The sequence below is a fragment of the Culex pipiens genome, chromosome 2, assembly GCF_016801865.2.
Source record: "Culex pipiens pallens isolate TS chromosome 2, TS_CPP_V2, whole genome shotgun sequence".
Taxonomy (NCBI): domain Eukaryota; kingdom Metazoa; phylum Arthropoda; class Insecta; order Diptera; family Culicidae; genus Culex; species Culex pipiens.
In genome coordinates this window covers 14172931-14185296 of record NC_068938.1, presented here as the reverse complement: position 1 = coordinate 14185296, position 12366 = coordinate 14172931, and the positions used below count along the sequence as shown (strand labels likewise).

The 12366-nt window shown below is 40.3% G+C and overlaps 5 protein-coding genes across 5 annotated transcripts in view; 4 read left to right on the top strand and 1 right to left on the bottom strand.

Annotated features, from left to right (window-relative positions):
* The window catches only part of LOC120413854 (uncharacterized), a 37200-nt gene that overhangs the window by 7530 nt on the left and 17304 nt on the right, over positions 1-12366 (bottom strand). Inside the window, exons 7-8 of the mRNA XM_039574810.2 lie at positions 9851-9945; positions 9634-9787 (exon numbers count right to left, since the gene is read on the bottom strand). Of these exons, the coding sequence (XP_039430744.2) occupies positions 9634-9787; positions 9851-9945 (249 nt within the window). The remainder of the gene's footprint in view (positions 1-9633; positions 9788-9850; positions 9946-12366) is intronic.
* On the top strand, positions 1817-2538 carry LOC120413832 (cytochrome P450 9b2-like). Its single transcript, XM_039574787.2, has one exon. It carries the CDS (start codon positions 2052-2054, stop codon positions 2289-2291), a length of 240 nt encoding a protein of 79 aa, XP_039430721.1. The 5' UTR covers positions 1817-2051; the 3' UTR covers positions 2292-2538.
* On the top strand, positions 2712-4396 carry LOC120413829 (cytochrome P450 9e2-like). Its single transcript, XM_039574784.2, has 2 exons — positions 2712-3262; positions 3316-4396. Exons 1-2 carry the CDS (start codon positions 2727-2729, stop codon positions 4367-4369), a joined length of 1590 nt encoding a protein of 529 aa, XP_039430718.1. The 5' UTR covers positions 2712-2726; the 3' UTR covers positions 4370-4396.
* On the top strand, positions 4854-6666 carry LOC120413828 (probable cytochrome P450 9f2). The gene is made up of 2 exons (XM_039574782.2): positions 4854-5475; positions 5534-6666. The coding sequence occupies exons 1-2, from the start codon at positions 4937-4939 to the stop codon at positions 6585-6587; spliced, it is 1593 nt and encodes a 530-aa protein (XP_039430716.1). The 5' UTR covers positions 4854-4936; the 3' UTR covers positions 6588-6666.
* LOC120413827 (cytochrome P450 9e2-like) lies at positions 6804-8570 on the top strand. The gene is made up of 2 exons (XM_039574781.2): positions 6804-7368; positions 7426-8570. The coding sequence occupies exons 1-2, from the start codon at positions 6833-6835 to the stop codon at positions 8483-8485; spliced, it is 1596 nt and encodes a 531-aa protein (XP_039430715.1). The 5' UTR covers positions 6804-6832; the 3' UTR covers positions 8486-8570.

Genomic DNA, 12366 nt, shown 5'->3' with positions numbered 1-12366 from the left:
TGGAAGCTGTAATTTTGGAAGGTTGAATATTACCTCTTTTATGATGTAATTTTACCTCAATTTAGACTGAAAAAGTGACATTACACCAGAAACGTGGTAAAATTACACATTTCCAGAGGTAAAATTACACCTTTTTTCTGACATAAAAGATGTACCCCTTCCCAGATGTAATATTGCCATGACTTTTTTTCTGTGTAGTAAAAATCAGTAAATTCGGATTTAGTAAGGAACTAGTGCTTAGCCTGCCAAACATACGAGACATTTCCTTAGGATCAACAAATCACAAATTTGCTTTTTTCCTTGAATTTTAATTGTGTCTACAAAATTTTCAAACAAACAGAAAAAAAATTATGGTAATATTTAGGCTTAGTGATTTTTCACGCTCGAAAATTGCAAATTTCACGGGGACCACAATTTCAAAACACCAAATTTCACGCAAATTTCGCGGAACTTTCAAAATGTTCAAATGACTCTGAAAATCCTATGTTTAAATCACAGAAACTACTTTTTATGCTTCATTATATATTATTCTTCAATGAACTAAAAAAAATCTTCATTTAATTTGAATGCAACACAAAAAAAATCTCCTAATTTAAAAAAAAAATCCTCCTGGTTTAGGGATGGGCTCTACACATATTTTGAAACAAAATGTAGGGCACACGTATTCTCATTTACTGAACTGCTCTTTTAATATTCGACTAATAAAGCTTAAATGTTTTCGCTAATTTGCTTCTGTTATATCATTTTACATTTTATTGAATTTAATATCAAAGCAAGATTTAACAATCTTCTACGGTCAAAATGAGTAAAATAATTTAAATTTTCTGCGACATTTGGCACATTAAACACATTTTTAAGGGTTTTAGCTCACTTTTCAAAAACTAAATTTAACAATTTGCAAAAATAATATCATTTTTCACAAAATTAAAATTTTAATTCTAAATGAGAAAGGAAATCAAAAAGTAATATTTTTTAACTTTCACTGGAATAATCTACCCAAATAGACAAGTAGTGTTAAATTGAAAATTTGATATGTTTTTAAAATATGATTCCAAAGATAAAAAAATACTCTTCATTTTATTTTCAATAAAACAAAGCTTAATTCTTTTAATTTCTTCCAAAACAAAACCATTAAAATAAAATAGCAGTAAAATTTTTAAAACAGCGAATGAAAATATTACTAAATTAAGTTAGTTTAAAAAATTCAAATACTGAATATTTCTTCAAATAGTTCGTATCAACTTGACATACATGTATATTCAAGCTTTTTAATTGAAAACTAATAATATTTAATGAAATTGTCTTTTTGGATGAAATATTTATTAAGTTGTTGATTGATAAATTTCACGAAATGGTCAAAAATTACTAACCCTATATTAATCATTAAACCAGGGTATTCACTCGCTTAATTCTAAAGTAGTTCATAAAGTTATTATTGTTCTTTTTTGAATTTGATTAAATATTTTGAGAAAAATCGTTACATTTTCACACAAACATAAAATTTCACGGGATTTCGCGGAAAAAGCCAAATTTCACGGATTTCACGCTGTCCGCGAAATCGTGAAATTTCATTAACCCTAGTAATATTCATCAGGAAATGGTGACAGATTTTGTGGCAAAAAAATGTGTAATATTACATCAAGAATTGGTGAATTTTCATCAGTTTCTGATGAATATTCATCAGGTTCACATTTTTACACATTTTTTGAGTAATATTAATCAAAAAATGAGTAATATTCGATCAATTAAACTTTCAACATTTCATAAAATTCCAAAAAAGATTTAAAATAATAAAAGAATAATAAAAGAATCACCTTGTTGCAAAAAATGAGAATCTGAATAAAAAATTTCGCAATCAACTAAAAAAAACATAGCAAATTCTAAAAATTCAACGCCATTCTTGTCGTGCGAACAGTAATCAACTCACTAATTCGCACTTGCATATTTGGGATCTAGGACCAGCGTCCAAGAATTCAGTCTTTGCCGAAACTTGGACCTGCTCACAGCTCAAATTGCGTACTCAGTTCAATCAGAGTAACACACGTAATAAAATGAATTCTCTCGAGTGGTGCCTGCTACTGGTGCCTACTGTGATCTATCTGTTCTATCGATGGAGCATCGCCACCTTCGATTACTTCGAGAAGCGTAGAGTTCCGTTCGTGAAACCGGTTCCGCTGCTCCGCGGAACGTGGAACTTCTTCTCCGGCAAGATGCACATGGTCGATTCCAGGTCGGGGGACTATGAAATGTTTCCGGAGAGTCGGTTCAGTGGATTCTTCGCTTTACGGTGAATTTCCAGGATTACGATTCCATAACAATGGTTATGTAATATTAATATAATTTTCATAATTACATCAAGTTTCAGGCAGTGTTTTTAGAAGTCATAAACTGTCCCAATTTGACTGAAAAAACGAATTCAAAAATCAACACTTTGTTAGGGTTCAATTCATTGTTCTATGCATCAATAAAAAAATGTTACACTATTTAAAAATTGTTTTTTTACAAAAGGTTCTCAAACACGACAAAAAAGTCATTCATCATCGGTACATCAATTTGAATGAACAGATCTCCACTTCAAGTGTATAATACATGTTTGAGATTGTGTGCGTACGCTACGTTCAGCATCGTTTCGCCAAAAGCAAAACATATTTCGTCAGTTGTTTTTTGGACGCCTACTGCGACGCACCGTCCATCCGTTTACGTATTTCCCGCGAGACCAAAAAAAAATGATCATCGTATTAGCACTAACATCGCTCACGCTGTACCTAGCGTACCGCTGGAGCGTCGCCACCTTCGATTACTTCGAGCGACGCCGGGTGCCGTTCGTGAAACCGGTCCCACTGTTTGGGACAATGTGGCCATTCGTCCGGGGGAACATGAACACGACGGATTGCGTGTCGGAAGGGTACCGGCTGTTCCGGGCGAGTAGATTTTCGGGACAGTTTACGTTCAGGAAGCCGGGCTATTTGATTCATGATCTGGAGCTGGCGAAGGAGATCACGGTGAAGGACTTTGATCACTTTATTGATCATTCGTTTACGTTTTCGCCGGAGCTGGACCCGCTTATGGGGCGGGCGTTGATCTTTACGGACGGGAACAGGTGGAAGCGGGGTAGGTCTGGGTTGAGTCCAGCGTTCACTGGGAGCAAGATGAGGAACATGTTTGAGCTGATTACGAATTATTCTGAGCGGGCGATGAAACGGCTAAGGGAGTCGACGAATGGGGGCAAGATTGAACGGGAAATGAGAGATTTGTTTCAAAGGTGAGAAATTTATCGAAGATAACGAATGTCTACTAAATATTTACAATCTTTAGATTTGGCCACGATGTTATCACCTCTATCTCATTTGGTGCCGATGTGGATTCTATTGGAGAACCAGATAACGAGTTGTTCCAATACTGTAAACGACTGACGGCCACAGACGGGATTGCGGGATTCAAGTTCTTTCTTGCGACTTTACTGCCGGAGCAATTGTTCATTTGGTTGAACGTTAAACTAGTCCCAACAGATGTGGCCACATTCTACGAGTCAATCGTATCAAATACGATCAAGGATCGTGAGGAGAAAGGTCTGTTTCGACCTGATTTCATACAACTTTTGATGCAAGCTAGAAAGAATCTTCTCCAACAAGATCGCAATGATTCCGAACTAAGCAACGTTGGATTCTCAACCGTGGAGGAGCATCTACAAACCACCGATGAAACTCCGATGAAGTGGACAGATCTGGACATCACGGCAACCGCAGCTTCCTTCTTTTTCGGTGGAATCGAGACAACGGCAACTCTTCTCAGCTTCGCCGTGTACGAGATCTCACTGAATCCAGACATTCAAGACAAACTCCAGCAAGAGATCGACTCCATCCAAGCCGACCTTGGAAACAACCTCCTAACCTACGAATCAGTCCAATCCATGAAGTACCTCGACATGGTGGTCACGGAAACCCTTCGGCTATGGCCACCACTCGGAGTACTCGACCGGAAGTGCACCAAAAATTACGTCATGCAAGACAACAATGGAACGCAAGTTACCGTCGAGAAAGGAACGGTTCTTCAAATCCCAGTTCAGTCGATCCATCGTGACCCCCAGTACTACTCAGATCCGATGAAATTCGATCCGGAGCGATTTTCCGAAGAAAATCGCCACCAAATAAACAAAAATGCATTTCTGCCGTTCGGGGCAGGTCCGCGAAACTGTATCGGATCGAGGCTGGCGCTGATGCAGAGCAAATGTTTCCTGTACTATTTGCTGCGATATTTTAGGGTGGAAATTTCGGACAAAACTGACGTGCCGATCCAGGTTGACAAGAGGGCACTGCTGTTGAGCGCTAGCAACGGGTTTTGGTTTCATTTGGTGCCACGGAATGTGTGAAGTAAACAAACACATTTTTATATATTATTTGTCCTTGTTTTTATTAAAAATATCTGAAAATTCAAATAGAAATAAAAATATAAAAAACAAATGTTGGAATGAGCGTTACTGTAAAAATCAATCATTAAGCATTTTGCAATAATGTTTGCTTTTCAATTTTGAAAATCGGACACAAAATTTCTTTTTTATTTACTACAGTTCAAACAAATAATCCAGAAACAAAAATAACAAATTCATTAAAATTTATTCAAGCTAGGCGTGCAGTTGAATCATTATCAGTATCAGCGCACCGTTGATTAATTTGTTCCACACATGTACGAATAGTACATGAAACCGGCTTCTACCCAAAAATAGCCAATCAATTTGTGAGTCAATCCATGAAAGATAATCAATTCCATCCCATCCTTCAAATATGTGTGAGTTTTTCCATTCAGCAAAAATACACAAAATCTCTTCAACACGCCTCGACGACCATCAGTCGTGCTTTGACCGTGAACCAGAACCGACACACGCCTACTGCGACGATTCGCGAATACGTCACTCTCAGTACGGTCAACAAATTTCGTCATGAACGCGTTTGCTTGGATCATCGCGCTGGCGCTGCTCGCACTGGCGCTGTATCTGCTGTATCGATGGGGCACCGCCAACTACGATTACTTCGAGCAGCGACGAGTTCCGTATGTTTTGCCGTCTTCGACTTTTGGACGAATGCTTACGGGAAAGCTCCATCCCGTGGATGCCGCCGGGGAAGGCTATCGGGTGTATCCGGATGAGCGGTTTTCCGGGTTTTTCGTGTTCCGACAACCTGGTTACCTGATCCACGATCCGGAGCTGATTAAGCAGATCACGATAAAGGATTTTGACCACTTTGTGGATCATTCGTTTAACATTTCACCCGAGTTGGATCCATTTCTGGGGAGGTCACTGTTCTTCGAGAGTGGTGCTAGTTGGAAGCACGGTCGGATCGGGTTGAGCCCAGCGTTCACCGGAAGTAAGATGCGGAACATGTTCGAGCTATTGACGAGTTACTGTGAGGGGGCGATGCGAAGATTGGCGGAATCGGCTGAGGGGAGGATCGAGAAGGAGGTTAAGGATCTATTTCAAAGGTAGGGGATTCGTGTAAAAACCTGTGGAGTTGTTTGTGTAATGGATTGAGATTTTTAGATTCGGCAACGACATTATGGCATCAATCTCGTTTGGCATGGACATCGATTCGGTGCGCGATCCCAACAATGTTTTTCACCAGAAAGGTAAGCGCTTCACCGCCACAACTGGAATACAAGGACTGAAGTTCTTCCTTGTGACCCTGGGAGGTGAAAAGCTACTAAAATGGCTAGGAATTCGTCTTACTCCACGCGATGTAGCCGACTTCTACTTGGACGTAGTGTCCAGAACAATCAAGTATCGCGAGGAAAACAGTTTTGTCCGTCCGGACTTTATCCATCTATTGCTGCAAGCTCGCAAGAATATCCTTCACCACGATCAGCACGACGAGAAGCTGGACAGCGCTGGATTCTCGACGGTTGAGGAACATCTGAAATCTACGTCGGAGGATTCAAAACAGTGGACAGATCTGGACATTGCAGCGGCGGCAGCTTCCTTCTTCTTCGGAGGTATCGAAACTACCACGACCATGTTGTGCTTTGCAATCTACGAGATATCCCTCAACCCGGACATTCAGCACAAACTTCGCGAGGAGATCGACGCAGTGCAGCAAGAACTTGGCGACGGCAGGCTAACCTACGAAGCTATGCAGCGGATGAAGTATCTGGATATGGTGGTCACGGAAACGCTTCGCAAGTGGCCCCCGTTCGGCGTGCTGACCCGCAAATGCAACAAACAGTACGTCATGGAAAATGGTGATGGCACCAAAGTAACCATCGAAAAAGGTGGGCACGTACAGTTCTCGGTGCACGCAATTCAACGTGATCCACAGTACTACCCTGATCCGATGCGCTTTGATCCGGAGCGGTTCTCGGACGAGAATCGACATCTAATCAACCAGGACACCTTCCTACCCTTCGGAAGTGGACCTCGCAACTGTATCGGTTCGCGACTGGCACTGATGCAGGCCAAGTGTCTCTTGTATTACCTGTTTCGGTACTTTACGGTGGAGATTTCGGAACGAACCGATGTTCCACTCCGGCTGGACAACACGGCGCTCGGGCTGAGTGCGAAGAATGGGTTTTGGTTCTACTTAATTCCACGTGAGATTTGATTTAAAATCAAACAATGGTTACTTAAAATTGTATGCATTATAAACCATAACAAAATTTTCAACCGAACTCCATCATCAATCACTCTTATGTTTGGCTTGTTCCCGGTTAGTCACTTCAAACTAATTCAATTGAAATTTCCAAATTGGACCATCGCCACAAAACTCAGTAGCTTTTGATCAGCCAATCCAGTCGCACGTGCCTGCTGCGATTCTCCAGCAAAAAATCTCAAGTGTATTACGCAACAATGGGAGTGTTCATTGCGTTGGCCTTGTTTCTGCTTGCGTTATATCTAGCCTATCGATGGAGCATCGCCAGCTACGAATACTTCAAACTACGTGGCGTCCCCTTCGTGAAGCCTTTGCCCCTAGTCGGAGGAATGTTCCCGGTCCTATCCGGTACCGTGTTCATCGTTGATTGCATCTCCGAAGGGTACCGGCAGTTTCGGGCGAGTCGATTCTCCGGACTGTTTATGTTTCGCCAGCCGGCCTACTTGATCCACGATCCGGAGCTGATCAAGAAGATTGCGATCGTGGATTTTGAACACTTTGTGGACCATTCGTTTAAATTTTCAACCAAAATGGATCCCTTTTTGGGACGATCGCTGTTTTTTATGGATGGACTACGGTGGAGACAGGGCAGATCAGGGTTGAGTCCGGCGTTCACCGGAAGCAAGATGAGGAGTATGTTTGGACTGTTGACGAGTTACTGCGAAGGTGCGATGGAAAGACTGGCCAACAGTGGAGGTGTGCGTGAGATGGAGTTGAACGATCTTTTTAAAAGGTATAAAAATGATATTGAATTCTGATTCTTTATGAATTATACGGATAAATATTTCAGAGTTGGCAACGATGTGATGACCTCAATTTCGTTTGGTATCGACGTTGATTCTGTCAAAGATCCTCAAAATGATTTCTTCCAAAACGGCAAAAGCTTCACAAACACTGAAGGAATCCAGGGATTCAAGTTCTTCCTAGCAACGATGATTCCGGAATACATTTTCACGTTTCTTAGGATTCGATTGACTCCCGCTCCTGTGGCTCAATTTTATGAAACTGTTGTAACCTGTTCAATCAAGTCTCGTGAGGAGAAGAATGTCATTCGTCCGGATTTCATCCATCTTTTGATGCAGGCTCGCAAGAATATCCTTCAAGAGGATCAATCCGATAGGAACCTCGAAAGTGCAGGATTCTCAACTGTTCCGGAGCACTTGCAGTCCTCAACATCGGATCTTGTCGAGTGGTCAGATCTGGACATAACCGCAGCGGTAGCTTCATTCTTCTTCGGAGGAATCGAAAGCACGACTACAATGCTCTGCTTCACCGTCTACGAAGTATCGCTACTTCCTGAAATTCAAGCCAAACTTCACGCGGAGATTGATTCCGTTCAAAATAATCTAGAAGATCACAAACTAACCTACGAATCAATTCAGAAAATGAAATACCTGGACATGGTGGTCTCGGAAACCCTTCGACTGTGGCCGCCAATCGGGTTGACCAACCGGAAGTGCACCAAAGACTACATCATGAAAAACAACGATGGAACACAGGCCACGCTCACCAAAGGTGACATCGTTCAAATCCCAATCCAATCAATCCACCGAGATTCTCGCTTCTTCCCGGAACCGATGCGTTTCGATCCGGAGCGGTTTTCCAACGAGAATCGTAACCTGCTCAACCAGGACGCCTACATGCCCTTTGGGCTGGGACCGCGGAACTGTGTGGGGTCGCGGCTGGCACTGATGCAGGCCAAGTGTATTTTGTACTATTTGTTTTTGAACTTTGAGGTGCAGATATCGAGCCGGACCGATGTGCCGATGCAGCTGGATAAGCGTTCGATGGGAGTGAACGCGAAGAATGGGTTCTGGTTTCATTTGGTGCCTCGTAGGGAGGGCGTTTAAAAATGGTAAACTTTGATATTTTGTTAATTTTCATGAATCAAATAAATGTATGTTTGAATAAAAGAATATATTTGTTTTACTACAACTTTCTGAAGGTTTTTTTTATATAAACATTTGTCCATATTATATGATATTTACAAAAATGTGTCCACGAATCGTTTAAAAAATAAATAAAAACAAATACATTGAAATGATGTTTAATAAGGCTTCATTTCTTACTAATTTTTCTACAAATCAATCCCATTCAATCTAGAGAAACTCTGGACTTTCCTAAAGTTACAAAAAACAAGTATATAAAAAATATCAATTGAAAACTATAGTAAATTAACAGAATCTGGATTAAAAAAAAATCACGAAAACTTGAAATTATACCGTTAGTATCTTCAGAATTGCTCCTTAATATTTTCCCTTTTTTACTTAGTTGATCGACTGCTGGTTGCTGAGAAACAGCCTTTTGAAGTTAAAATGTTGTAAAAAATGAGTTTTTCCCAGTCATTTGCCCTAAGTTTTCAACTCGCAAAATTTCAGAAACATTTGCTTCAATTTTCATGTTAAAATTTTAAACTTGTGAAATTATGTGCACTTTTTTACAAAAAATTTCTAGTATCATGAGTAATTTTGTAAAATGGCTTTTATTTATTTTGTTGCATGTTATATGTCAAATGCTGGACTAGATTTTAAATTTACGTATTCATTAATCACATCAAAGTCGATCCTCGCGCCAGACTATCCTCTAACTTGTTCCAAGAATGAAAGCATACAACCTGCTCCTTGAATTGATTAATCCCCTGTAGTCTACTCCGTTCAAAGTCAACCTGATTTCAAATAATATAGATGCATTAAAACGATGCAAAGTCATCTATTAACGGCGACGATTGCCACGCGCCACTCTGTATCAGCTCGTAATTAAACTTCCCAGGCATATCATTTCACCTCTACTCTGCACTCTTGAACTTGTTCTGCGGTCGCTCCCAGACCGGGTGACAAGGTGTTTCCGGGTAATCGATGTTAGTCACAGTTGTCGCTTGTTTTGCGTACAGGGGAAATTTAATCTTCGGAACTAATTGACTCTCGTATTATCTTTGATCGGTGTCGAATAGTTCATTTTTTGTCAACGACTAATTACGATCATCAAAAGGTGTACTTACTGCCCACCTCCAGCACCAGTATCCGGCGGCCGTGCTGGTCACGTAGCGGCTGGAAGAACACCAGACCCTCGTCGTACACGTGCTTCACCGTCGTCGGAAGCAGATCGTCGCACAGGTCCGGATGCTTCAGCTTGAAGCGGTAGTAGCGTTGCATCTAAAACAAGGGGTTACATTTAGTAAGGGGCAACGAAAATGATCGATTTTTAATGGAACCTACCAAAGCAAACGTACTATCCGGGTAGTATTTACACGGTCGAAGAAACTTGACCAAATATGCATCATCATCAATAGGGACGTAGAGAGACTTTTCCTCTGAAAATTAAACATTAAAAAAGTGAGTAAGTAGAAATCTATTCAAATAAAATTCACAATAAATCATGCTAATCCGCTAATCAACTGCATTCTATCAAAGCAACCCTTTGCAGCTTTTAGTATCAGTGATCGTCGATCACCCAGTCAGCCTACTGCGGTGCCATGTGGTGAACTTGTTGTCACTGCACCGGTTTTCCCCCCGCGCGGCCCAAGGTTCCAAGGTCTAGGTTGGAAAGAGTTCCTCGAAAGCAGTATTTTTTTTCTTCACCAAGTAGGCGACTCCTAGACTCAGCCGGTCTCAGCAACCGGTGCCAAGTGTAGACACGGAATTGTTGCATTTTAATGGCAGTAATAATAGAGAGCTTATCGCGCGCACATTATTAAGTGAACTAGTTTGTTGCGTAACTTGTCGGGCTGCCGAGCGATTGAAATTTGCAGCGATAGCAAAAAAAGTTTTGCGTTTATTGGTGAGAGAGCCGCAATAAAATAGCAAGGATTTTATCAACGTGTGAATTTATTGGTTGATTGAGATTTATTTGAACAGTTTTTTTTGCTTATTTAGGCCGATGCAAATATTTAAAAAAGTTTTTGTCCCTCGGCCCTGCCGAGGCTAAGGGGGGGGGGGGCAAAAAAATAAAAAAAATATAAAAATTAATAACAAGCCTTAGTCTTCACATTTAAATGAAAAAAATGTTTTAAAATACATTTTACACTAGTTCAGTTGTCATTAGTTTTCAAAAAATCTAAGATCTGACAAAAACAAAAATTGTATCGAAAAAAAAGATTTTGCATCGAAAATTTTCAAAAAATCTTAAGATTTTTTAATAAACCCATACATGCTAAAAATGATTTTAAACGCAGAAGAATGTATTTTAATTTGATTTCTGCTGGTTGCACTTGAATTTTCATTGAAATTTTGAAGTTTATTGTAAAAATATTTTTTTTTGCCCCCTGATTTTTCGGGCCAATTTTGAAGGGGGGGGGGGGGGCTTTTTAAAATATTTGTACCAGCCTTAACCAAATGAAAGAAATGGGATCCTCTTTCTTAAATATTTTAAACGACATAAACGTCGAAACAAATGTTTTCAGAATTTCTCCTATTGGATTAAGTTGTCTCATTAGCGTTTTGGGCCAAATTGATTTAAAGAAGCTATTTTGTGAAGCTCTCAATACCTTACCATTTCATTTTCACAGATCTTCAAAATTCGATTTCAATTCTGTAATATTCAACAAAACCCGGAAAATCCCGTGCATTGTTGCATTGTTGTCACACACCCTCAAAATTGATGTAAGTGCGACTGGCCAAAGAGATTCCAGGTCAGAACACGTTTGACACACCTTCAAGCCTGACTCCTGATGTAAACATTTTTGATTACAACTCGGAACTCCGGCAACCAAATTAAACCAAACTTCGGGGCAATGCACAGAATGGTCTGGCAAACAAAACATGTTTACTATTGTTTAAATTGTGTGCTCTATTTTTTGTTTATTCAAGGTCAAACATTAAGACGCGTTTTCCTCGGAACGTCAAAAAGCGACGTGCGGCAAGATAGTCGATTCGACTTACAATTACAATCATGGAAAAATAAAGTACACGGGATAATAACTGCCATTTCAATTTGAACGCCAACAAACGTAGGTCAGCGACCAGAAAATCATATAATATTTTTGATGACGGCTAAGCTAATTCACGTTCTATTGATTTTCAAATGTGTAAAAAAATATTCAATAACGATTTTTTAACAGTCAAGCCTTCATCATGGTGCATCCATCTGAATGACTCGCCGATTGTCACGCACCGTCATGGATTAGTAAGTTTTCGAGAGGTTGTATCGTATCAGCAAATTTGCACCTCAGTCAGGTTCAAGTTCATGGTGCCATCGTCAAAGCCGGCTACCGCCACGCAAAGAAGCGGGGGCTTTCTTTGCGATGCCAAAAACGAGCGATCGTGGCAGGCGATGGACCGAAAACGGAAGAAAGAAGGTCGTATTAGCGTATTTGTTTGGTTGGAACCGGTTTGAACGGCTGTTTGCAGATATGAGTGACAAACAGGCTTAATTTCCGTCCAAACAAAGATAAACTCTAAGGCGTCATCCATAAAGTATGTCACGCTCTAGGGGGGGGGGGGGGGTCTGAGCAAGTGTGACATTGCATGTTATAAGTATAGAAAAAGCGTGACAAAGGGGAGGGGGGTAAATTTTGGCCGATTTTAGCGTGACGTACTTTATGGATGAAGCCTAAGTCGACAGGTGTCACACGTGGTGCTGCTGTAATTGCTGACCCTCCTCTTAACCTACGTCGTTATTACAGTTGATGCCTTTTTTAAAGTAGTTTATAATAACTACACGACGCAAACCAGGAATCGATCATATCAGAAGTTGAACTGATTAGTTATAGAAAAAGTTATTCAAATGAATCTTA